Source organism: Budorcas taxicolor, chromosome 21, assembly GCF_023091745.1.
Source record: "Budorcas taxicolor isolate Tak-1 chromosome 21, Takin1.1, whole genome shotgun sequence".
In the NCBI taxonomy this organism is placed as follows: Eukaryota; Metazoa; Chordata; class Mammalia; order Artiodactyla; family Bovidae; genus Budorcas; species Budorcas taxicolor.
In genome coordinates, this window is record NC_068930.1 from 27,440,952 (window position 1) to 27,468,648 (window position 27,697).

A 27,697-nucleotide genomic window follows, 5' to 3' on the forward strand; every position below is an offset into this window, starting at 1 on the left:
ATGCTGAAAACCAAGTGCCTAATTTTATTAATACTTACTCTCATTTCTGTTACTTTTGGTTTACTTTTTATCATGTTCATATTTTTTTGGACAGCCAAAATCTGGGATATGTTTCTTTATTCTTGTTACTTTGCTTTATAGATCATATTTTACTTGAGTTCATCATCTTTGATGACTTTGAAAGTTGAAGTTCTATTATTAAAAATTCCCACTGGATATTTTTAAAGTTAATTAAACTCATGATCAAATAAAATACTTAACATAAGATTTATTTAACCTAAGATTGTATTTTAAATCCATATGTGTGTGTATACATACATACACATGCAAACTTTCTTTTCCAAAAAAGTTTTTGGTTTTGCTTTCAATTTTGTGACCATATTTTCAACAATTATTTATACCACTGATATCTAATAGAACTTCTTATAATGACAAATTTTCTATATATACATTGTCTAATGTGATGGCCAGTAGCCACACGTGTATATAGCAAGCACTTGAAATGAGGCTGGTGTAAACATAAGGTCATATTAAAGAAGTAGATAAAAATCAACAGAAATGATAACAGATCTCTCAGTTCAGTTCAGTTCAGTCACTCAGTTGTGTCTGACTCTTTGCGACCCCATGAACCGCAGCACCCCAGGCCTCCCTGTCCATCAGCAACTCCCAGAGTTCACCCAAACTCATGTCCATGAGTCAGTGATGCCATCCAACCATCTCATCCTCTGTCATCCCCTTCTCCTCCTGCCCTCAATCTTTCCCAGCATCAGGGGCTTTTCAAATGAGTCAGTTCCTCACATCAAGTGGCCAAAGTATTGGAGTCTCAGTTTCAACATCAGTCTTCCAATGAACACCCAGGACTGATCTCCTTTAGGGTGGACTGGTTGGATCTCCTAGCAGTCCAAGGGACTCTCAAGAGTCTTTTCCAACACCACAGTGCAAAAGCATCAATTCTTCAGCGCTCAGCTTTCTTTATAGTCCAATTCTCACATCCATACACGACTACTGGAAAAACCATAGCCTTGACTAGATGGACCTTTGTTGACAAAGTAATATCTCTGCTTTTTAATATGCTGTCTAGGTTGGTCATAACTTTCCTTCCAAGGAGTAAGTGTCTTTTAATTTCATGGCTGCAATCACCATCTGCAGTGATTTTGGAGCCCCCCAAAATAAAGTCATCTAGATGTTACCATATTTCTTTGGTAACTCTGCATACGACTGTCTAGAATTTATGCGAAGATTTCCTCCTTCTCCACAAGTTTGATCCCTGGGTTGGGAAGGTCCCCTGGAGTAGGAAATGGCAACTGACTCCAGTATTCTTGCCTGGAGAATTCTATGGACAGAGGATCCTGGCGGGCTACAGTCCATGGGATCGCCAAGAGTTGGACATGACAGAGCACAGCACAGCAGCAGCAGTTCACTCTTTAGGCTTCCTAAATTCCTGCACACCATAAAGATTCAGCTCAAGTCATACCTTCCCAGCAAACACTTCTGGCCTCCCAGGCTGAGGAGTAGTTATCCTTCCTTGTCCTTTTTTTTCTTTTTTATAAAGTAATTTACTTGACAGTGCCAGCTCTTCGGTGCGACAAGAGGCATCTTTAGTTGCGACCTGTGGGATCTAGTTCCCTGACCAGGGATTGAACCTGGGCCCCTGGCACTGGGGTCACAGGATCTTAACCACTAGACCACCAGGGAAGTTCCCAATCCTTACTTTAAAAACTTTCATGTATTTGTTTATTTACTTTTGACTGTGCTGGATCTTTGTTGCTGCTAGGGCTTTTCTCTAGTTGTGGTGAGCAGGGGCTGCTCTCTCTTTGCAGCGCACAGTCTTCTCTTTGTGGTGCTTTTTCCTGTTGTGGAGCTTGGGCTTCGTTGGTCCATGGCACGTGGGATCTTCCCGGCCCAGGTATTGAGCCTGCGGATTTTTTACCATTGGACCACCAGAGACCACAAGTTCTAAGGAAGGAACTGGGATTTTGCTGTCATCTCTTCCAGTCTCAGAGTCACCAGTCTCAGATATGCACAATGTCTCAATTTTCTTTCTTTACCTGGGGTGACCGTGGTGGCCCAGAGCATGCAGATATTCAGCTGATCCTAGAAGGAGAGGCATGAGATAAAAACAATATGCTGGTTTCTTTCATTACTTACTTTCATGGCTGTCAAATAATATTTCTTGTGGGAGTTTATTTCAAGCCTGTGCCCCTCCAATGTGGTCTGGGTAATATTCTTGATGAGTTGTTGGCACAAAGCCTGTGTTTTTCTATGTGCAATGGCTAACCATGGATGGAAGTAAATCACTGAGAGAAGTCAAAAAGGAATTTTTTTAAAACTCGATATCATTAAACATGAAAGTCTATGCTTATTTTTTTCCTTGGAAAGAACAGTCTACTGTGGATTGTCAAATTTGAAGGCTTTGAATATAGTTTGAGGTATGTTGAAATTAAGAGCTTCTTACGATGATTCTGCAGTTCTTAATGTAGGGCAAGAAAGTATATAATCTTCATGAACCTGCTTTAAAATGGTGAGAAGTGTTATACATATGCAGGGTATTATTTTGTTCCAGTGTGGGGAGTGAAAGTAAGCATTTTGCATTGTTAAGACTTAGCTGAAGGTTGAGGGCATTAATGATGCTTACTTGTTAAGTTTGTTTAGAATTTTTTTTCACTTTAACCAACATAAGTCATTATCAGAGTAAAGCATCTGGGTCATATGGACATGCATCCTTCTTGAATGGGTTTCTAATTCTTGCCACTGTTGACTTTTGGGTCAGACAATTCTTTGCTGGGAGCAGGGGAGATGGCGCTGTCCTGTACAGTGGAGGGTGTTTAGCAGCATCCCTGGCCTTTGTCCATTAGATGCTAGTCAAAACATTCTTGTTCTAGTTGCAACAACCAAAAATGTCTCCATTGCCAAATGCCCCAGAGGACAAAACTAATCAATTAACAAGTATCCTTCTGATACCAACCGATATTGACCAGGGTTCTTGGCCTTCCCCGATCAATAGAAATTGACTAGAAACCAGAAAAGAAATTCAAGCAAGAATTTGTTGGGGCTCCTGTAGCTGTAGGGAATAGCAAAAACAATTAACGTGTTCACTTGCTCCCTCCCCAGAAAGCTGGTTCCTTTTATGCGGTGAGGGTAGGGGTATGTCCACCGTTGGGCTGGAGGGGTGGCTTAGGAGGTCTGCCCACCCCTTAGGTGATGCTGTGTGCAGGGGGCATGCTCAGTACCCTGCTTTTGCTCGAAGCTCTTCAGAAACGGCAGTAGGGGTTTTTTGGTCTTGTTGCATCTTGTGGTCCTTAATTTGCCACAGCTGTGCATACACCCAGTTTTTTTAATCTGTTATAGTTTCTTTGCATTTTGTTACTTGAAGAGACGTTCGCTCAGGTACAAGCACTGCAGCACTGCCGCAAAAGGGTCACAGGTCCCAGCCTGTCTCATTTCTAGAATATATGTTGAGATGTTTGAGGCTGGAAGCCTTGGACTGTGTGCCTTGTTCACGCAGCCTCTAGATGCCCTGAGGCAGTTTCCATAAATATTGCTCACAGGAATGCCAGCCTCCAATGAAGGCTTCTTGGCAAGCATTCATTAGGGAGATCCTGAATTGCCTTGGGTTTTGAAGCCACAGTGGAATGACTTCTTTGAATGCAGGTTGGATTTATTTGTTTATCAGAATAATTAACACTAAAATTATATTTTGTTATTTTAAACTCCGACTGTATAGAAAACTACAAATCACCCTATATTCCATTTTCTAGAAATAACTTGACTTTTAACATCTTCTTTATCCTTTCTAGAATAAATAATAATGCTCATACTTTGTAAATAGCATTTCTAGACATTTTCAAACACATGTGTAAATAGGAGTTTGAATAGGATAAATAAATCTACATAATTCTGTAACAGTGCCATCACATGATGCATGCCATTTTATATACATTTTTTTATGTTTAAAGATTTTTTTTTAATTTTTATTTTTACTTTATTTTACTTTACAATACTGTATTGGTTTTGCCATACATTGACATGAATCCAAAATTTTGTGAGTTTAATAGATGATAAGGAAATGTGAAATTGAAGGATTTGCCAAACTTGGGATGAAAGTTCCTTCACAGAATAATAATAAGTTATTTCCTCAAAGATATCTCTTAGAATATGACAAAAGACTATGAAAAACATTGGGAGGGTGGATTATTATGTTTTAAAATTTCATGTTTAATTTTTAGTCAATATTACTTGACTTCTTGCAAGTCTCCTCCACTCGCTTTCCAGTTTTTATTGTATATATACTAATGTATACCAGTCAATCCTAAAGGGAATCAACCCTGAATATTCATTGGAAGGATTGATGCTAAAGCTGAAGCTTCAACACTTTGGCCACCTGATGCAAAGAGCTAACTCACTGGAAAAGACCCTGATGCTGGGAAAGATTGAGGACAAGAGGAGAAGGGGATGACAGAGGATGAGATGTTTGGATGGCATCACTGACTCAATGGACTTGAGTCTGAGCAAACTCAGGGAGGTAGTGAGGGACAGAGAGGCCTGGTGTGCTGTAGTTCTTGGGGTCACAAAGAATCGGACACAATTGGGCAACTGAATAAAAACAACAATACTAACATATATGTAAGGTTGCATCTGCTACTCCCAAACTTCCAGTCCTTCCCTCCTCCACATCTCCCCCATGGCAACCCTGAGTCTGTTCTCTACGTCTGTGAGTCTGTTTCTGTTTCATAGATGGGTTCATTTGTGCCACAGTTTGGAGTCCATATGTTAGTGGTACCGTATGTTATTTGTCTTTCTTTTTCTGACTTCACCTAGTATGTTAATCTCTAGTTGTGTCTGTGTTGCTGCAGATGGCATTATTTCAGTCTGTTTTCGTGGCCAAGTAATATTCCATGGCATATATGTACCACATCTTCTTTATCCTTTCATCTGTCGATGGACACCTAGGTTGTTTCTATGTTTTGGCAGTTGTGAAGAGTGCTGCTATGAACATATGGGGGCATGTATCTTTTTGAATTATAGTTTTCTCCGAGTATATGCCTGAGAGTAGCATTGCTGGATCATATGGTAATTCTACATTTAGCAAAGCATATATTCTTGATTCATCAAAGTCAAGTATTAATTAGCCCTTTTATCCTCTTCCTAGGTAATACAAGGGTCTTAGGATACTTTAATGTCATTTATCAAGCTTCTGATTCATATGACATTGTTATCAGATATGTTAATGCCATAGAGATATTTTAAATGCCATAAGCCACAATAATTGCCATTTTATATAGTTGCTCTTTATTTAGAATGACCCACATTCTTCTTTACCATTTTAATTTTTGCTATACATTTCTTTCCATATCTCCAAGTTTCCTTTATCTTAAAAACACCTTTAAAAATATATCTATTTATGTCTGCATTGGGTCTTAGTTGTGGCATGTGGGACTTTTGTTGCGGGCTTCTCGGTAGTTGAGGCTGGCAGGCTCAGTAGTTGCAACGCAAGGGCTTAGTGGCCCCTCAGCATGTGGGATCTTAGTTCCTCCACCAGGGATCAAACCTGCATCCCCAGCTTGAAAGGTGGATTCTTAACTGCCAGGGAAGTCCTCTAAACACACCTTTTCATATTTCCTTCAGGACTGATCTGCCAGTGGTGAATTCTCTCTGTTTTTGTTTGTCTGAAAATGTCTTGATTTCATTTATGGAGGATATTTTTGCTTTTCTAGTTGTTCTCCATGGGATAGTTGGTCACCTAGCCCGCCATTACTCTCCATCAGGCTTTTATATTCGGCGATGTTTGCTTTTCCTCTCTGTTCAGTCTTACCTGTTGTTGTGCTGTATGTGCTTCAGGATGACTTCCCAAAATATGATCTATTTCTTCCCCTTCCAGAATCTTTTTTTAAAAATTTCATTTCTGTTTATTTGTTTTTAACACCGAAAACATTTTGTATTAGGATATAGCCAATTAACAATATTGTGACAGTTTCAGGTGAACAGCAAAGGGACTCAGCCATACATAGACATGTATCCACTCTCCCCCAACTTACCAAAGTATTATCAATAATATCTATCAAATCTTTCTTCATATAAAGTAGCTTTGTATTTAGGAATTTCTTTTTAACCAAAAAATACAGTCAAAACTAAACCAAACCCTGTTGTATGGGGTCACTTATATTTATTTATCTTGCTACAGTTGGAGGTTATGATTGTTTTCTGACTTGTGTAGTAGCCAGGAACATTGCACTCATGGCAAAAATAGCCTAGATGTTCCCATCCTTAGCATGGGATTGTGTAGGGGTGCTGTGGAGAGGTAGTCTGTGTAATTCCTGGTATGGGCTCTCTGGGGACCATGATGTCCTGTGTTAGTGATAGCACAGGTGAATTCCAGAATATGATATGTCTATACTTTGGGAATTTTTATTTGAGCTTCTTAAATACACTAATACATTATATTAGTGAAGTACTCCAGGGACAAAGTCCAGGGATTTAAGGAGAGTAGAGTTTAGACATTAAGCACCATGGAATAACTTCTTAAACTCTACTTCTTGAACTTGAGCACATTGCTGGACTTCATCTCCAATGAAGACAACAAAGCATTCTTCTTTTGTTTTAAGCTGTGCTCAGTTATGTCCAACTCTCTGAAGTCCCATGACTGTGGCCCACCAGACTCCTCTATCAACGGGATTTTCCAGGCAAGAATACTGGAGTGGGTTGCCATTTCCATCTCCAAGGGGGAATTCCTGACGGGATCAAACCTGTGTCTCCTGTGTCTTCTGCGTTGGCAGGCGGATTCTTTACCACTAGCGCCACCTGAGAAGCCCATTTTTAAGTTATTTGTGTGTGTATTTTTTACTCACTAAAACATGTTCTGTAGCAAGACTGAAGAATCTGAAATCAGTTACAAACACACATGTCAACTGATTACCTTCACACCGACAGTCATTCATTACTGGCAAACTCCCAGTTGCAACCCTGGGGACAAGGCACATAGTGTGAATCCTTGTAGTGGCTGAATGGGGACAAATTAGAGGGCACATGCCCCTTACAAACTCTGTGGCCATGCTTTGTTTGAATTATTACCATGTTGGGATGTGAGTCCTGTACTGATTTTCTCTTTCCTTTGCCTGAGAAGTCAGAAATGTAGATTTTTATGTGAAATCTCCATATTTTTAAACATTATAAATAATTCCTTTTTTTGGTGGTAAGCTACACAATTATGGTTAGATGAATCAGACCCACAGGCCAGATTCCTCCTGGGACCCCAATTTGCTCTCTTTATCTTAGCTGTAATCTAGGTACTGCTTGAATGCAGTACCTAAGGCCACTGAGCATCTCACCTCAGGGATGGCATTGATGATGCTTTTGAAGCTGAATGAGATGAGCATCTCCCACAAGTCATTTCATCTGGAAGCCCAAGAGTCATCCTAGGGTCTCCTTTCTCCCTGCCTCTGGTCAACTACCAGGTCCCGCTGGTTCTAGCTCTTCATGTCTATAAGCACAGATCTTAAAGTTTTCCTGGACTTCCCTGATGGTCCAGTGGTTAAGAATCTGCCTGCCAATGCAGGAGACACAGGTTTGATCCCCTTCACTGTTCTAGCCCCCTAAAACTTCATGTCTGAAAGAATAGATCTTAAAAGTATTCCTGGACTTCCCTGATGGTCCAGTGGTTAAGAATCCACCTGCCAATGCAGGGGACATGGGTTCGATTCCTGGTCTAGGAAGATTTCAGGTGCAGTGGTGCAGCTAAACCCGTGTGCCACAAGTACTGGAGCTCATGTTCCCTGGAGCCTGTGCTCTACAACAAGAGAAAAGCCTGCACACCAAAATGAAGAGTAATGCCTTCTCTCTGCAACTAGAGAGAGCCCACACGCAGCAGTGAAGACCCAGTGGAGCCAAAAATAACTAAATTAATTAAATTAAGAAAAAAGTTTTTCTCACATAGAAAAAAAATTATAACTATGTATGGTTATGATGTTAACTAGACTTATTATGGTGATCATTTCTCAATGAGTGCAAATAGCAAATCATTGGAAAGATTGAAGGCAGGACGAGAAGGGGATGACAGAGGATGAGATGGTTGGATGGCATCACCAACTCAATGGACATGAGTTTGGGTAAACTCCGGGAGTTGGTGATGGACAAGGAGGCCTGGCGTGCTGCGGTTCATGGGGTCACAAAGAGTCAGACACGACTGAGTGACTGAACTGATGTTGTACTATGCTAAATTTGAAGCTCCAGTACTTGGTCTGCCTAATACAAAGAGCTGACTCATTGGAAAAGACCCTGAGTGCTGAGAAAGATTGAAGGCGAAAGGAGATGGGGCGGCAGAGGATGAGATGGTTAGATGGCATCACTGACTCAATGAACTTGAACTTAAGCAAGCTGCAGCAAGCAAGTGGAGGACAGGGAAGCCTGGCATGCTGCAGTCCATGGGATCACAAAGAGTCAGACACAACGGAGCAACTGAACAATGACAACAATGTTGTACACCTGAAACTAACGCAATGTAACGTTAACACGTCAATTCTGTCTCAATGAAAAACTCCGAATGAACAACAAAGCCCCTCACGTCTATGCTCTCCTCTTTCAGACACTGGCAGTGTCTAGCCTGGGCTCTTGTTTCCTGTCTGCTCTATGCAGTGGCCCTTCCAGCTCTGCACTTAAGTGAGGCTCTCCTCCTTCAGTCCTTCCCCACACTCCTGCCAGAGTAATTTTTCCAAAATACAATTTACCGAAGTCACTCCTCTGCTTAAAAATATTCCAGTGAGTCAATAAATTACTGGGCTGGAAAGCTTCCCGTGGTCCTCCAGATCCACTCTTCACTGCTCCCCACCCTGTGCTGCATACCCCACCCACCCCGGGAGGCTGACCTGTGCGGACTGCATCAGTGGTCTCCCCAGGCCCTCTGGCTCCCGGTTGGGTTTGGCCAGTAGTGAGCACTGCAGAGGAGTGGCTTGAGGGAGGAGAGAAGTGTGTTTGTTTGCCCAGCTCTCACTTTATGAGGTTGCTGTGGGCTGTAATTCTTTTTTTTTTTTTCCGAGATTTTTTTTTTTTATGATGAGGACCATTTTTAAAGCCTTTATTGAATTTGTTACAGTATCGCTTCTGTTTTATGTTTTGGTTTTTGGGCCATGAGGCATGTGGTATCTTAGTTCCCTCACCAGGAATTGAACCTGCATCCCCCTGCATGGGAAGGTGAAGTCTCAATCAGTGGACTGCCAGGGAAGTCCTTTGTAATTCTTGAGCAAAGGCCTTAGTTTCTATCCACCAGCCCCTTTACATGTAGCCCCTGCCTGCCTTTACCCCGTCTTGCAAGCACGGCCCAGGCAGGTAATGTGGACTGTCTTACCGGGCACTGTACCAGCCCTGAGGTTTCCCTGTACCTTGTCTCATCTGAGCAGAGTGTGTGTAAGCTTTTCTTTTATTGAATGGAGTACAGCTGATATATAATGTTGTGTTAATTTATGCTGTATGCAAAGTGTGTTTTTAAAATGCTCCTCAAGGGACTTCCCTGGTGGTCCACTGGCTAAAACTCCATGTTGCCGATGCAGGGGACCCGGGTTTAATCCCTGCTCATGCAGGAGACATGGGTTCGATCCTTGGGTTAGGAAGATCCCCTGGAGAAGGGAATGGCAACCTGCTCTAGTATTCTTGCCTGGGAAATCCCATGGACAGAGGATCCTGGCAGGCTACAGTCTATGGGGTCACAAAGAGTTGGACACAGCTTAGCAACTAAACAACAAAACAACAGGGAACTAGATCCCAGATGCTGCAACTAAGACCAGGCAGCCAAATAAATCAGTTTTAAAAATAAAATATGTATAAAAAATAAATCGCTCCTCAAATTATCGCCATCTGAATCTGCCCTCTTTCCCGCTGGGACCTAGTTCTCCCACCTAACATGTTGGACTAAGTTGCTGTATATGAAAGGCCTGCCTCACTCTCAGAAGTCTGGAAGGGTTTAGTTAGTTTTCCTTCATTCTGACACAGAGAAGCTATGGTTGCCATGATTTGGGACCTCTTCATGACATTTGTTGGAGATTTTTTCCTTTTACTAGAATAATTGTTGTTGTTCAGTCGCTCAGTCGTGTCCTACTCTTTGTGACCCCATGGACTACAGCACGCCAGGCTTCCCTGTCCTTCTCTGTCCTTCACTGTCTCAAGAGTTTGCTCAAACTCATGTCCATTGAGTCAGTGATGCCATCCAACCTTCTCATCCTCTGTCGCCCACTTCTCCTCTTGCCCTGCATCTCTCCCAACATCAGGGTCTTTTCCACTGAGTCAGGTCTTCACATCAGTGGCCAAAGTATTGGAGCTTCAGCTTCAGCATAGTTCCTTCCAAGGAATATTCAGGGTTGATTTCCTTTAGGATTGACTGGAACAATAGGCTGCATCAACCTCTGTACCAGGAAGTTGAGAGTGATGGTGACTGGAGTACATAACCAGGTCAGTCTATGCCTGGCTAACTAGGGAAGGAGACTCAGTGAGGTGAGGAATTCCAGACCTGGGGCCAGCCTCCTAGGTAGTGATAGGATGGCAGGAAAAATCAAGAAGCAAGAGGCTTGCTCAGAAGCTCTCCCAAACTATACTGACCTCAGCTTTAGGGAAAGAGGGCTGGTTGGTCCTAGATCTTCACTCACTGGTCACCTGCAAATAGAGCTGCTCCAAGAGGAGTGTCTTGGCGTTTTTTGGGGGGTTTGCAAAAGCAGGACTTGATGAATGCGTTTGGGCAATCATGGGAAATATGGTGTGCTTGGAATATGGGATATGGTATGAGTCTGATCTGCAGGAACTAGAGCTGAAGGATGAGACAGAGCAGATCATGGAGAGTCTGGAGGTACAGAACAGGTGTCCCGAGGGATCAGTGGAGGGTTTTCAGTTTTCAGAAGGTAGGTGGGCTTCCCTAGTGGTGCAGTGGTAAAGAATCCACCTACCAATGCAGGAGACATCAGTTCGATCCCTGAATTGGGAAGATCCCCTGGAGAAGGAGATGGAAACCCATTCCAGTATTCTATCCTGGGAAATCCCATGGACAGAGGAGCCTGGAGAGCTAGTCTATGGGGTAGTAAAGAGTCGGACACAACTTGGCAACTGAAGAACAATGACAAAATAATAGGTAACACATTGGTTAGGAAAGTGAAAGTGGAAGTGAAGTCACTCAGTTGTGTCCAACTCTTTGCGACCACATGGACTGTAGCCTACCAGGCTCCTCCATCCATGGGATTTCCCAGGCAAGAGCACTGGAGTGGGCTGCCATTTGGTTAGGAAAGGGGGGACCAAATCCTAGTGGTCACTGACCACTGGAGCGGAGCAGTGGAACGTAGAATGAGCCGAGAAGACAGAGGCGTATGCCTAGCATACAGCTTTCAATATGTTGGTGTTTTAGGTATTCTAGCTGAACTGAATTATTGAATCACTGTGACAGCTTGAGTGACATTTACCCTAAATTCATATTAAGAAATTGTTGTTAAAGATCTTAAGGTAGTATTGACCTGGAAAACTGTATTTACTGTTAACAAAAATCTGAGCCGTTTGTCATCTCCTAAAATAACCTTTGTGGTAACACTGGAATGAACATTTACTTGATGTCTGGGCACTTGTATCCCAGTGGAACCTATTTTATTTTGAGTTGTTTTTAATATGGAGTTGTTAATGTAGCATTTGCAATAAGCGACCTTATATGTGAAGTCTGTGTTTAATTACTAACGTTTTCGTAAGACTAGTTGAACTGTACTATTCATTATAAGTCACAGATTTAAGAACTTGTCAGGGAAATATTTTATGATTTGATTTATGCATGGGGATGCAAGGGAGGCAAGAAGTCCTCAAGCCTTCATGAGATTGTAAGCACACTTATTCCTACAATATTCTTGGCTTTAACTGGTCCTATTATATAATGAGTAAACAATATACTTTTTAAAAATTTTCTTCCAGAATACTCCCTAGGTAAAACTTAAGTTAGGAAAATAGGATTTCCTAAAAGATCTTGAAGCTTGATAGTTTTAACCAAACAGCACAACATGTTGCATCTCTGGATGTGTTTTCACAGGTTGCCCTTTAGTGTTTTTATTCCCCATTAAGAAAAAGAACTTTTATTGGGTGTTTTATTGCATAAAGTATACATGTTCATTGTATAAAACTGGAAGATATAAATAAGCAAAAGGAAGAAAATAGAAAGTGTTGTAATTCCATTATAATTAGAAAATAAATTTGAGTCAAAAATAAGAACACACTTGCAATCCCACTACATCGGAGAAGTTGATGGGGACATTCGAGGGTTATCCCAGTGCTCCCAGCAGAATTAGTGTATTCCCTGGAGAAGGAAATGGCAACCCACTGCCGTATTCTTGCCTGGGGAATTCCATGGACAGAGGAGCCTGGCAGGTTACATTCCATGGGGCTGCAAAGACTCAGACACGACTGAGTGACTGAACAACAAACTGGAAAGTAACCAAGGTGGAAATTGTTTCCGTTTCAGCATCTACTTGGTCTGGTCCCTTGTGTCTATGGCTCTCAGTGACTGAGGGCTGATTCTGATCTCACCTGCTACTCTCTGTCTTGAGGACCTGATCCTCATCCTCACTGAACCTTGAACATTGCAAGCCCTTTGTATATGTGTGTATGAGAGAATTAACAAATGCATCTTGGCTGTGAACATTGGTCAAGAATATTCCTAAGAAATGCTACAAATGAACTTTAAAACAGAAAGAGACTCACAGACTTAGAGAATAAACTTATGGTTGCTGGGGGAAGGAATGGGGGGAAAAGGATCGTTAGGGCGTTTGGGATGGACAAGTACACACTGCTGTATTTAAAATGGATAACCAGCAAGGACCTACTCTATAGCACAGGGAACTCTGCTCAGTGTTATGTGGCAGCCTGGATGGGAGGGGAGTTCAGGGGAGAACGGATACATGTATATGTATTGCTGAGTCCGTTTGCTGTCCACTTTAAACTATCACAACATTGTTAATCAGCTATACTCCAGTACAAAATAAAAAGTTAAAGAAGGCAGGCTTTCCTCATGGAATAACTTAGATAAAATCAAATATTTTGGAAAAATGTAGGTGGAGCTCTGCTTGCAACATTTTGTTGTTGTTCAGTCGCTAAGTTGTGTCTGACTCTTTGTGACCCCTTGGACTGCAGCACACCAGGATTCCCTGTCCTTCACTATCTCCTGCAGTTTGCTTAGATTCATGTCCATCAAGTCAGTGATGCCATCTAACCATCTCACCCTCTTCTTTTGCTTTCAATTTTTCCCAGCATCAGGACCTTTTCCAGTGAGTCAGTTCTTCAGAATCAGGTGGCCGAAGTATTGGAGCTTCAGCTTAAGCATCAGTCCTTCCAATGAATATTCAGGGTTGATTTCCTTTAGATTGGCTGGTCTGATCTTCTTGCAGTCCAAGGGACTCTCAAGAGTCTTCTCCAGCACCACAATTTGAAAGCATTAATTCTTCGACACTCAGTCTTTTTTATGGTCCAACTCTCACATCCGTACAGGACTACTAGAAAAACCATAGCTTTGACTATATGGATCTTTGTCTGCAAAGTGATGTCTCTGTTTTTTTAATAGGCTTACAACATAGAGAGGGGGAGGAAAGCAAGAAGACTTCATTGAGATATGGAAGGAATGCTGTGGTCAAGTGAATCGCAGCAGCAGATCTGTTTGATCCAAGACGTGAAATGCCAACTGGGAGTGGTGATAAGTTGCTGCTTCTTTTGATTGGATTCCTGGTCCTGAAGGGCAGGCAAGGAGCACCTGGGAATAGAAGCAGGCTTCATCTGGGTCAGGCAGGAAGGAGTTCTGCGCGGGCTCCCCCACATTTTGAGCATGTGGTTCTGGAAGCTGCGGTTGTACATCTGTAAAATGAGGATTGGTAATATCCACCTCAGGGGTTTGTTGAGAATGTTAGAAGCAATATAGGAAAGGTATTGGCAAGGATGGGCCTCCCTGGTGACTCAGTGGTAAAGAATCCACATGCCAATGTGGGAAGCATGGGTTCAGTCCCTGACCTGGGAAGATCCCCTGGAAAAGAAAATGGCAACCCACCCTAGTATTCTTGCCTGGAGAATCCCATGGACAGAGGAGCCTGTTGGGCTACAGTCCATGGGGTTGCAAAGAGGTGGACACAACTTAGCAATTAAAATGGCAACACCAACTATGACAAGGATGCTCACTCTGTACAAACATGGTAGCTGCTTTGTGCAGGACCAGATTCTTCAGCTTTTTCTTTGTGCACATTTCAGAGTCTGGCCCAGAACAGGGTTGCTGAGTGACATGATGTTGGTTGACTCAGACTTAGGGGTAAAGTCTAGGGATAGGGTTCATGTGTGGATATGAGAGTTGGTCCATAAAGAAGGCTGAATGCCAAAGAATTGATGTTACAGATTCTGTTGCTGGAGAAGAAGACTCTTGAGAGACCCTTGGACTGCAAGAAGATCAGACCAGCCAACCTAAAGGAAATCAACCCTGAATATTCATTGGAAGGACTGATGCTGAAGCTGAAACTCCAGTACTTTGGCTACCTGATGCGAAGAGCTGACTCATTTGAAAAGCCCCTGATGCTGGGAAAGATTGTAGGCAAGAGGAGAAGAGGGTGGCAGAGGATGAGATGGTTAGCATATGGCATCATTGACTCAATGGACATGAACTTGACCAAGCTCTGGGAGACAGTGAAGGACAGGGAAGCCTGGCATGCTGCATTCCATGGGGTCTCAAAGAGTCAGACACGACTTAGTGACTGAACAACAACAACAACAAAGGATTCAGATAACAACTTACCTTATAAAATGTTAATAACAAGGAGTTTAATTAATCACTTAATCATTTTTCAGACAGCTCATGGGGATGTCTGAGAAGAAGGAATGGGGAATAGTGGTACCCAACTTACAAACAGAAGTTGCCTCTTCAGGGTGACCCTCAGGTCAAATAATATCAGTCAAACATACTTTATTGTCACTAGATTTCAGAGCTGGAGCTGACCAAAGTGGGGCTGCTAAATACCTCTTCTCTCAGGAGACTCACCACCAACATGCAGCCCAAGAATGCAGACCCCACCCCAGCATCTCTGATACAGTTCCTCCTGATGGCTGGCTTTTTCTCTCCCCACCAATCTTCCTGCCTCCTAATGCTTGATGATGGCGATTGGTTTTTGTTTCACATTTTTATTTTAATGTTAAACTGTGTTCACAGATTCCAAGTTTGATTAGTTGGCTGCTTACTTGGCATTAGGGTCTGCTTACTATTGTAAAAAAGCAGAAATGTGCATGTGGAATTCCGTAAGATGAGGGAGCTGTGTCTAGCATGTGTATCAGAGACTTGGGTGGAGCATGGAAACTGCAAAGCTGAGCAAAGTGACTTGTCAAAGGGGTGACAGGATCAGGGTTCAAACAGATATCGGCAGGCTGGTATTCTGGGCCAAAACCAACAAAAGGAAATTCAGTAGCGATTAATGTTAAGTCTTGCCTAAGTTAAGATGGGAGAGAGCTGGCTCTCCTGTCATTGTTTGGAGAAAAAATGACATTCTTTTGAAGAACAATAGCTAGCTTATACTTATTGAGACATTCTGGCTTCCCTGGTGGTTCAGAGAGTAAAGAATCTGTCTGCAATGCGGGAGACCCAAGTTCAATCCCTGGGTCCAGAAGATCCCCTGGAAAAGGGAATGGCTACCCACTCCACTATTATTGCCTGGAGAATCCCATGGACAGAGGAGCCTTGCAGGCTACAGTCCTTGGGGTCACAAAGAATAGGACACAACTGAGTGACATTGAGTGAGAGAGAGATTGAGACAGTCACTTATTACCTTTACTGAGATGCTGTGTGATACAGTCTATATAGATGATATTTTATTTAAATACTGTTGGAGTAAAGTTATTTCTATTTTTCGATGAGTTTTAGAAAGGCTAAGAAGGCTATGACTCAACCAGAGTCATACAACTTTTAACCATTATGCAATACTGCCTCCATAATGAGATCCAAGAAATGATGTGACTGGAAAAGGTAAGAAGAAAGGGGAAAGAAAGGAAGGGAGGGAAGGAGGAAGGAAGGGAGGAAGGGAAAGGGAGGGAATAAAGGGAGATGGAAACTTAGATTTCATCAAAAGAAACCTGGAGAATAGGGACACTGTGTGGTCTGTATTGTTCTCAGATAGCAATGTTATACTCTGGATGCTACATTTTATTTATTTTATTTTATTTTATTTTTTTAAATTTAAATTTATTTATTTTAATTGGAGGCTAATTACTTTACAATATTGTATTCTGCCACACATCAACATGAATCTGCCACGGGCGTACACGTGTTCCCCATCCTGAACCCCCCTCCCATCTCCCTCCCCGTACCATCCCTCTGGCGCAGAGAGGAAACATTCTCGAGACAGCTGGGACAATTGAGGGTACCAGCTGGTTTGAGAAATCTCAAGAAGAGTTCTTCTGTAGCAGAGGATGGAGACTCACCATCCACTGCTCTTGAAGGCTGAAAGTTCCAGGGAAGCAAGTTCTCTTTCGCTATAAGGAAGAATACACACAAATATAAATGTTCAGAAATGACCCTGTGGCACTTTGTTCAGCTCCAAAAGAGATTTTGTTTTTCTAAATGTTTGTGTTATCATCATTATCATCATGCTGTTGGCATCAAATGGAAGAGATGAAAAGTGGGTATAAAATGGGATGTCATTGCTACTCTTAGGAAAAGTAGATGAGATGGGCAGGAAGATTGGCTGGTAGGAAATAGCAGTGGCATTTCAAAGGAGAATCTGACTGTCTTCATGGCCAGAGAGAGGAGACAAACTCGAGGACCCCTTTGAGATGTCATTTTCTGTTTTCTTAGGGGAAAAAAAACATGTCTTATTGATTCAATCAGAGAGACCAAAGACCTGCCTTTATAACTTGCCTATTTTAGTTATTTTAGAATCAAGATACTTTTTTTGGTAAGTGTAGGTGGAGAAGTTATGGAAAGAAACTCTAAACTGAACAGATGGGACAGTGGGAATAAAAACAAATTAAAACAATATTGCAGTGAACTCTCAACTTTCACTTTAAAATATATATGATGATGTTTTTCAACTTTTCACATTCAACCTATCAGTATATCAAGTGACAAAATGAAAAATCAATTTCAGCTGTGTATATTTTAAATGTTTACCTAAAATGATTTGAACTCACCGACCTAAAAGCCCAGATGAATGTATTAAACTGCTTATTGTATTTTTTATGAATTAAAACTTTATTTTATATTACATTATAGACAGGACACAGTTCTGTGTGGTGACATTTGGTGTAGAAAATTGAACTGAACAGTGGTCTAATTAGAACAGTAAATAATATGGGTTTAATTAGCCCTTATCCCTGATGACAGACTTGATCAGTTGCCAGATATTTATTCTTTCCTTTCACTTGACTTTTGCTGAAATATTGCCTCTAGTAGGGCTGCTTACTGTGCTATAAATAGGTGACTTGGTCAGAAGCCAGGAAACTGACTGACTGGTGAGATGTGGGTAAAAATTATTGGAAAACCTCCTCCTTGCTAGGAGTCATTATTTCTTCATTTCACATTTGAAGGTCCTTTCTGCAGATCCCGCTCTTAATTTTTTATTTATTTTTTTGGTTGGATGAGGTAACTTGGCCTAAAGGCTTAAGGAAATCTGTGTAATATCTAGTGGAGTCTCTTGCTACAGTTTATTAGATGTCAGGGTTTCCTGCATAAACTCTCCTGGTCTCTAACATAGGACTCACCTATGAAGTCCTGTCTGATTTCAGCTTTTCTGTATGTCAACAGGATGTGGTTTTGTTTGTTTGCCTGCTTGTTTTCGATTAAAATATTAAAGTGTTGGCTTTACAAAAGAACTTTACAAAATGCAGAGACACAAATAAAAAAGAAGTAAAATTGCTCAGCATCCTTCCGCTTAGAGGTGGCGGCTGCTAACATTTTAATTAATTTCTGACTTTTCTCTGGGCACTCCTCCCATAAAAGATCTGACACAAACATGACAAAACATTCAATTTGATGAAGCCAGGTGGTACTAGAATGGGTGTTTGTTTTCTCCAAACTTCTATGGATGTTCAATGATTGCCTTTAACCTCCAATTTTTAAAAAGAAATGTCAAATCCATTTCTTTAAGGTCCAGAAAACCTCCTTTTGGGATTTTGATTGGAGTTGTTATAAATTTATAGATGAATTTGGAGAGAATTAACATTTTGCAGTATTGAGTCCAGCTATTTAGGACTATGGTATGTTTCTCCATTTCTTTGAGTCTGCTTTAGTCCTCTTTGTAAAGTTTTATGATTTTATTTAAGTAATACACATCATTTCTTTTCATTTCTATGTGTATGTATGCTCAGTCACTCAGTTGTATCTAACTCTTTGCAACTCCATGGGCTGTAGCCCACCTGGTGGGAAATCCATGGGATTTCCCAGGCAAGAATACTGGAGTGGGTTGCCGTTTCCTTCTCCAGGGTATCTTCCTGACCGAAGGATTGAACCCATGTCTCTTACATCTCCTGCACTGGCAGATGGATTGTTTACCATTGAGCCTATATCCATCTATATATTAAAAAAATTTTAAACTCTCCCAGTTCTCTTTTCTCTAATGTATCTTGATATAAGGGCTTCCCTCGTGGCTCAGATAGTAAAGAATCTGCCTGAAATGCAGAAGACTTGGGTTCGATCCCTGGGTCAGAGAGATTTCCTAGAGGAGGAAATGGCAACTCATTCCAGTATTCTTGCCTGGAGAATCCCATGGACAGAGGAGCCTGGTGGGCTACAGTCCATGGGGTTGTAAAGAGTCGGACATGACTGAACAACTAACACAAACACACACACACACACACACACACACACACTATTGATATAAATCAATGGTGGCAAGTCCAGAATACAAATTAAACCAACTGTATTCATAATTGAACTTCCTCTGTTTTCTTGGACCCTGAAGCTTTATCTATTTTGTCTTCTTGGGGTGGACCCTCTCTCAGGGGGTTCCACAAATCCCCATGCACAAAGGTTTCCTTGAAGTTTGCACCAGTCTATATGACAGACAGAGGTGAGAATGCCTTAGGTACAAGCTGCTGCTGCTGCTGCTGCTGCTGCTGCTGCTAAGTCGCTTCAGTCGTGTCCGACTCTGTGCGACCCCACAGAAGGCAGCCCACAGGCTCCCCTGTCCCTGGGATTTTCCAGGCAAGAACACTGGAGTGGGTTGCCATTTCCTTCTCCAACGCATGAAAGTGAAGTCGCTCAGTCGTGTCCGACTCTTCGCGACCCCATGCACCGCAGCCTACCAGGCTCCTCCATCCATGGGATTTTCCAGGCAAGAGTACTGGAGTGGGGTGCCATTGCCTTCTCCAAGGTACAAGCTAGGACCCTGCTATGTAAGCTATAAAAAATTAATAATATTAAATATTATTTTTAATATTTAGCCAATGTGTTTAAATGTTGAAATGATAAAATATCACATTTAAATCTGAGCTAGGAAGCCATCTGGATAAAACCCTCATAAGTGGAAAGGTATTCATGTGCCTCTAGTTTCCATATAAATCTGTCTTATGTGTGGGACTCCGCTGATGGCCCAGTGGCTAAGACTCTGTGTTTCCAATGCAGTGAGCCCCAGTTCAATCCCCGGTCAGGGAACTAGATCCTGCATGCCACAACTAAGAGTCAACATGCCCCAGTAAAGATCAAAGATCCCGTGTACCAGCAATTAAGACCCAGTGCAGGCAAACAAATAAATAAATATATTTTTTAAAACCCTAACTATTGTGTGTGTTTGATGTAACCATTCTGAAGCAAAGCACTTTCAGGCAACTTTAGTGTTTGTGAACAGCTTAGACTAAGAGTCTGGGAAAACTAGGAAAGCCTTTGGGATATCTCTAGCATTTTGTCTATAATTTATTGTGCTTTCCACTTTCCAGACCTCAAGAAACACTCGTTCAGATGAAGAGAAAGATAGCAACTGGGACGCCTGGGGAGACTGGAGTGACTGCTCGAGGACTTGTGGGGGAGGAGCCTCATATTCTCTGCGGAGATGTTTGACTGGCAGGTAAGTGGCAGCTTTATCTGCTCTTCTCCATGGAACGTCAGCCCCTTTGGATAGGCGGTGTTGGGAAGACAACTTGGCTTCATGGCTTTCGGAAGTACTGTGCTGGTGGTATAACAGCTGCAATGTCTAAATATTTAGTGGCTTCCCTCGTGGCTCAGATGGTAAAGAATCTGCCTGCAATGCAGGAGACCTGGGTTCGATCCCTGGGTCAGGAAGATGCCCTGGAATAGGAAATGGCAACCCGCTCCAGTATTCCTGCCTGAAGAATTCCATGGACAGAGGAGCCTGGCGGGCTACCATCTGTGGAGTCCCAAAGAGTTGGAAGTGACTGACACTTTCACTTTCAATAGGAAAAGAGGGGTTTATTTGTGTTTGTCTTTTACTTTTTAAAAGTGGTGTGTACTTCCCCAATCACCAACAACTGAATATAAAAGCCAAACCCCATATATTAGAGCATTTTATATTTCCTTGGCATCATCCCTCATGCCCTGCCCCCATAAAAAATATATCCTGTGATAAATGCCAAGGCAATAATGAGGAAGAATAGAGGAGATGAGACTACTTAACCTCAAAATTTTGATCAAGGTTCCATTTGAATCACTGGTATAAATGGTCCTTATTCAAATCAAGGATCAGTTCAACACCATAAATTCCACTTATGCACTGGCAAAAGAGATAAAGGCAAAATTAAAAAATAAAAATGGTATGTACTTGTATTTGTTAAAAAGAATTAGAGGAATATATTAAGGACCATGAATGGACATGTTCATCTTGTTGTCATACAACCAAAATGCTTCCATGCTTGTTACTGTATTCAAAAAGTGCTTTGATTTTGCCTAGAATATGATTTTTTCCAAGTGGTCTATCTCAGTGTGAATTTGTGTCTTCTCTCTCCTAACTGTGGTTGGCTGCTACTGGAAGGGCTTCAAGTTAGGAAGGGAAGCTCTTCAGCTTTTTCTGCCTTCTCTGTACATACTCAGAAAAAGAGATTTTGGCAAGAGTAGAGGAGGAGGAGGAGAGTGCTGCCATGACTTTGTGTGTGTGTGTGCTCAGTTGCTTGGTCGTGTCTGACTCTTCGTGACCCCATGGACCGTAGCCTGCCAGGCTCCTCTGTCCATGGGATTTCCCAGGCAAGAATACTGGAATGGGTTGCCATTCCCCTCAGGGCATCTTCCCAGCCCAATTATTAACCCTCATCTCCTGCATTGGCAGAAAGATTCTTTACCACTGAGTCACCTGGGACGCTCCCGCCATTAATTTAGGGAGCAGGTATTGATGCTATCTGGTTAGGAGGTATTTAAAGCTACTTTTTATCTATTGTGAGCACTTTGATGGATTTCTCTGAGACATTATCTCCTCCTTCTGCCCCCCCACCCACCCAATCTCTTGGGATTCTTTGCATGCAGTTCACTTGAGATGTGGTATTCACAATCCTCTAACTTGGTAATGCTGCTCTTTCCTATTCTAGGACACCTATATATGTCCCAACCTAACCCTATTTATATATACTCACCCTCTCAGCAGCTGTCTTGGTATGTTTGTTCCTAAGACAACTCACACTGACTGTCTTGCATGCAGTCCACATCTGGTTCGTTGGAAACCCTCCTTGAACTTTGTTAAAGAAACTTCCTAGTTCTAGGAGCCAATATAGCAACACTTCTCTGCTTACACAGTCCACTGCAGCTGAGCTCTCAGCTCTTATGTATCTCAAGTGTGAATTAGATACCAACCAACTGCAAGAGACACCTATTGGACTCTTCAGCTGGCATTCCCAAAATTTCTTCCTCTTGACTGGGGGTTAGCAGATCGAAGCCCTTGTCTCTTCTTTTTCTGTTACAGCAGACTGAGGATTAGGCTCCCAGCATAGATTTCTCAAAGAAATCTTCAGAAATCCTTATACTACCCAAGTCTCCAGCTCCAAAATGTTTTTTATACCTTGGTATGGGCAAGGAGTTTAACAATTGTGAATTAAACTAACACAGAGGGACTTCCCTGGTGGTCTAGTGGTTGAGTCCACCTTGCAATGTGGGGGATGTGAGTTCAATCCCTGGTCAGGGAACTAAGATCCCACATGCCACGGAGCAACTAAGTCTGCATGCCACAACTACTGGCTCTCTCTCCGGAAACCCAGTTCCACAACTAGAGAGTCTGTGCATTGCAGCAAAAGATCCCACATGGCGCAATGAAGACCCTGCAGGCTGCAACTAAGACCCAACACAGCCAAATGAATAAGATAAGAAAATAAACTAGCACAGAACTTACCCTCATGGTTCTTCTAATCTAGAGGGACAAACAATAGACAAGTATGTAATCAAATTATATGAAATTAACATTTTGTCAAGGGGGTAGATAATGCCAACACAGGGAAGTCCTCTGGACTGAGAGTCTCTCTTTGAGACCTGACTGCTTAGAGGAAGTGAATTATATGAGGGTGGAGGGTAATGGGCCATAAAATCCAGATACTGGAGCCAGCATATGTAAAGTTGCTGGAGCAGGAAATGAAAAGAGGCTTTTATTCCTGAAAAACAGTAGATAAGGGAGAAAGCAGAAAGGGCCAGTGTTGAAGAAAGAGGTAGATTAGTAGACTGTGGATAAGAATCTCAGATTTTTGGATTTCAAATTCTAGGAAACTGTCCAAAAAGAAAAAGCATATTTGGAACTGATATAGGTTGTCAATATTTTATTTGGTCAAATAAAGGCAAAAATAAAAACAAACCAAAAATTCAACTATGGTCCACCAACACAGGCTTTTCAAGAAAGAATTACAATCAGAATTTTTGCATTTAAGCAAAAATAGACTTAAAAAAGTAGGCATAATCTTAGATTAAAAGATTTGCCTTTAAATGGAATTCATGTAGGTTTATAAAAATCTACTTTTTAGTCCTTATTTGTCTCACTTCACTTTGGACCATGCTTTGGATATAATAAAACTATCACAGATATTAGCAGTCTAATGATGGGTAATTTGGAACCAGAAGTGAAAGTTGCTGAGTCATGTCCAACTCTTTGCAACCCTATGGACTATACAGTTCATGAAATTCTTCAGGCCAGAATACTGGAGTGGGTAGCCTTTCCCTTCTCTGGGGGATCTTTCCAACCTAGGGATCAAACCCAGGTCTCTGGCATTGCAGGTAGATTCTTAACCAGCTGAGCCACCAGGGGAGCCTGGGAATCAGAAACTGAGAAGTAAAAAATAATCATGGACTTAGAACTTGAGACTGCCAGATCCCTAAAGGCAGTGATATGTAGAAAATGACTTTGAGTCATATTTTTTATCCAGGCATTTACCAGTTTTTAAGCAGTAAGAGGCAGATAAGTCAAGCAGAAACCAGCTTCTAAGAGGCTGAGAAACTGACCAGATTTACTGGCAGTTTTATAGTCCTGCTGCTGCTGCTGCTGCTGCTGCTGCTGCTGCTGCTGCTGCTAAGTCGCTTCAGTCGTGTCCGACTCTGTGCGACCCCATAGACAGCAGCCCACCAGGCTCCCCCGTCCCTGGGATTCTCCAGGCAAGAACACTGGAGTGGGTTGCCATTTCCTTCTCCTAGGACATAAAAATTGGAGTTCAAAGCTATGGTAAACACCTCAGGTGATAGTTTGTATCCTTGAAGGGCTATACCCTAGGAGAAAGGGAAATCTAATCCTAAATAAACTAGATATTACAAAGACTGAAACCCAGTCTTAATTAATTCAACCCTAACTTGAATAATGAAATTTGTTGCTGTTTCAACTGCCTCCAAGAAGCTTAAAAAACATCCTAGAGGAAGATGACACCAACCAGAGAGTATACAAATTTTTATAGATTATGCCAATAATTCAATAAAACATTACCAGTCTTACCATGAGACAAGAACAAGAGGAAAATCAGATGATAGAAATAGGTACTAGAGTTAGAAATAGGTCCTAGGACCTGTGTATTAAAAAACAAAACCCTTGTAATAAATATTTACAAAAATAGATGGCAGGATATAGGATTTCACCAAAGAACTGGAATCCATAAAATGGAATTATATGGGAATTTGGGAATAGAAGCAAATGATAACTAAAATCATAAACTAAATAGATGGACATAACAGCAGATTAGAAACAGCAGAAGAGAGTGTAGATTTGTAGAAATATCCAGGCTAAATTACACAGGGAAAATGAACGAACATAGAACAAGGATGAAAAGGTATGGATATAAGATGAAAAGGTCTAAACCATGTATAATTGGAGTCCTAAAAGGAAAAGTGAGATAGAGAATAGGATGTAAGCATTGTTTGAAGAGATGTGTGTGTGTGTGTGTGTGTGTGTGTGTGTGTGTGTGTGTGTGCGCGCGCGTGCGCACATGCTCAGTCATTCAGTCTTGTCTGACTCATTGTGACCCCATGACTCTGGACTGTAGGCTTCTCGGTCTATGGGATTTTCCAGGCAAGAATACTGGAGTTGCCATTTCCTCCTCCAGGGGATCTTCCTGACCCTGGGATTGAACCTGCATCTCCTGCAGGCTTCTCTTTTGTGTAAGTGAATAGCATATTCGTGTACCATCCTTTAATTCAGTATTATTCATATGTATATTGAAATTTCTGGCTTGTGTATAACCTCTATAAATTTTTAGCTATGATATGGAGATGTTAACCTATTAATATGCTTTGTTGGTTATTTCACTAGGTAGTTATAAGAGGGAGAGAGTTCAATATATGTGCTTGGATGACCTTCTCTATTTAAAATCTTTCATTCTTTCATTTTGCTGAACTTTACCTCTGGTAATTTCAAAATTATACATGCTTAGTTTCTCAGTCGTGTCTGATCCTTTGTGACACATTGGATTGTAGCCCACTAGGCTCCTCTGTCCATAGGATTTTTCAGGCAAGAATACTTGAGTGGGGTGCCATTTCATTCTCCAGGGGATCTTCCTGACCCAGAGATTCAACCCAAGTCTCTTGTGTCTCCTGCATTGCAGGCAAATTCTTTACTTGCTGAGCCATTTTGTTTTTATATTTCTGATGATTAAATTTAAGATGTTTCAAAATCATACTTTAACAGTTGCTTTATAGCTATCAATGCCAATAATAAAATACCAGTCTCTTCTTATTTGTAAGTCAATGCATGTTCTCTGCTTTTCTTTTTCATTTCCACTCAGTGGGATTTTGTTATTATAACTTGGGATCTTATACTCAATTTATTGGCAGCATTTATCCCCTTTTTATCTTTTCTTTCATAATCATATTTCAAACCATCATCGAAACTTAATTGAGTTTGTGTACATATATTATTTCAGTGTTCATTGTCAGTACTTCCAGTTCTTCTTTCTGAATCATCACTTTGTTGGCAGGGATATGTTTTGAGTTGTGCTTCTGGAATTTTAATGCACATATGAATCACCTAGGGATCTTGTTAAAATATAAACTTTGATTCAGTAGGTCTGGAGTGGGGCCCAGGAGTTTTCATTTCTAATGAATTCCCAGGTGATGTCAATGCTGCTTGTCTGTGGACCACACTTCAAGCAGTAAGACTTTATAGCTTTCTTAATTTCAGGAAGAAGTTGTGGGTCTTATACTTTATGAATCCTTCTATATCTGAAAATGTTTTTCTCTTGACTTCACACATAAACAGTGAATGGCTTATTTGGGTATGAAATTCCTGAGACACAAATTTTCCCTCTTAAGCCTCAGAAGTTTTTTATCTGCAAGTTTGGCATACAGTGTTGCTCACAGACCTCTCAGGCTGGCATTTTTTGGGGGGCTCTTCTTTGGTAGATAACGTTTTTTTCCTGCCTTGCTGCCTATGGAAGGCTTTTTCTCTCAAGAGTTTTACAATGTTGTTTCTATACATTAGTCTCTTTTATTTTTTCTTGGCACATGGTGGCCATTTTTATTGTACAGATTTAGATCCTTTTTCATTATAGGAAAATTTTTCTTCTATTATATCATTTACTGCTGGTTTTTGCCTTTTTGTTCTGCCCTCTTTTTCATGAATGCTAGTTATTTCTGTTCATCTACTTTTACTCCAGCCACTTTCATCTATTTATTTTCCTGTGTGTTTGAGAATGATTTTCAAGATCCTTGCCACTGGCATTTTTTTCTAATTTATTTTCTAGTGATGTTTGAAAATACTGCTATGGTGTATTTGTTACCTTACATTCTTTCCTTCATTTTAAACCTGGTCCTTCTTTGTGTATCTATTGTCTTAATCATCTACATCTTGTCATGTATTCTTTTGTGTCTCTTTTAGTGTTATATATGGCTAATTCTTACTTATTCTTCATGGTCATCTTCATCTAGGAAATCTATCTTGACGTCTGAGTCTAACTTTGATGTTCCTCTCTTATGCTTCTCATTATTGGCAGGTAAGACTCCTTTTAGGGAAGGGACATTGACTTTACCACTCTAAGGTCTAACATCTAACATGTGATTAGGACTCAAACATTGTTACTTGAATGGGTAAACGGTGAATGTGTGCTCACCTATCACTTCACATCTTTTGTCAATGCTCTTCTTTCTGCCTGAAGCATCTTTTTTCTCCTTTTGGTTGTTAACACATAGTTCACCTTGGAAACTCCTTTGAATCTCCATTTCTTCCTTAAAGCATTTGTTGGCAGTTTCTACCATTTTCTAGGTTAGATGCAGTACTTCTGTGCTTCTATAGGATCTTGTGAATATAGTTTATCAGAGTGTTTATTTTATTGTGTTTTAAAAATTTTTTTAAATAATTGAAACAAAATTTTAGGTGATATAGATGTATTTTTCCCCTCTGTGCTGTGTCCCACATTACCACTGGTATGTAGTGGAAATTTAGTATATTTTATTCCATTAATGAATAGATGAATGAATTAATAAATCCTGGACTGATTTGAAACAGCCTTCTTGACTATAGTATGGCTCTGGGGGATAGGTAAGAATGGGTAATTTTGTGAAGAATATTGAAAACTATGTTAGAGATTATACATCCAAAAGGTATTTTTAAGTTTTAATTTTTATTTATAATTTTAAAAAAGTTGTATATGTATGTATTATTCAGATATTAGACTAGCTGTTTTTCTCTCTTTGTCCATTTGCCCTACTTTCTGGGAGATTTACCTGAACTTACATTCCAATTCTCTCAGTAGTTTTGTTTTTCCTCTTTCTCTGAGATATTTTTTGTTCCTTAATTTATAATTTTTTAAAGCAGTCTGTCCCTGGTTTTCAGATGCAACATCTTCTCTTTTGTCTCTCAGCATATAAATAGAGTTCTGGGGGGTGTGTGTGGTTTTCTTTCCCTTGCATTGTCTCAGTTCTTTTTGAATTACTGTTTTCTGTCTTGTTTATGTCATGATATTTCATAATAAAGACTTTTCTAAGATTTCTGGTGATCCTTGTTGGTTCTTGTTCATATTTAAGGAAAAGAGGTATGAGCTTAATTTTAAAGAGATGTGGCTGGTCTATCTCATTGCCTGATGATGTTTTTTAGGTATTTTTATTTGTGCTGCTCTGATTTCTCAGTCAAGGATCTTCTGATTTCAATATTCTAGGAGACAAGTGGGGCATAAAGCTGGGCCCAAATTGATTTATAGATTTATTTCACTCAAAATTCTTACAAAGTTTTATTTTTGTAAATTAAATAAGATTATTCTAAAATTTATATCAAAAGGTATAAGCCACAGACTACTTAAAACAATTTTGAAAAAAAAAAAAGAGTAAAAGGAATCAGTCCACCTAATA

At 40.8% G+C, this 27,697-nt stretch overlaps 1 protein-coding gene across 1 annotated transcript in view; it reads left to right on the forward strand.

Annotated features, from left to right (window-relative positions):
* The window catches only part of ADAMTSL3 (ADAMTS like 3), a 368,734-nt gene that overhangs the window by 94,333 nt on the left and 246,704 nt on the right, over positions 1-27,697 (forward strand). Inside the window, exon 4 of the mRNA XM_052659478.1 lies at positions 19,894-20,021. Coding sequence (XP_052515438.1) covers positions 19,894-20,021 — 128 coding nt within the window. The remainder of the gene's footprint in view (positions 1-19,893; positions 20,022-27,697) is intronic.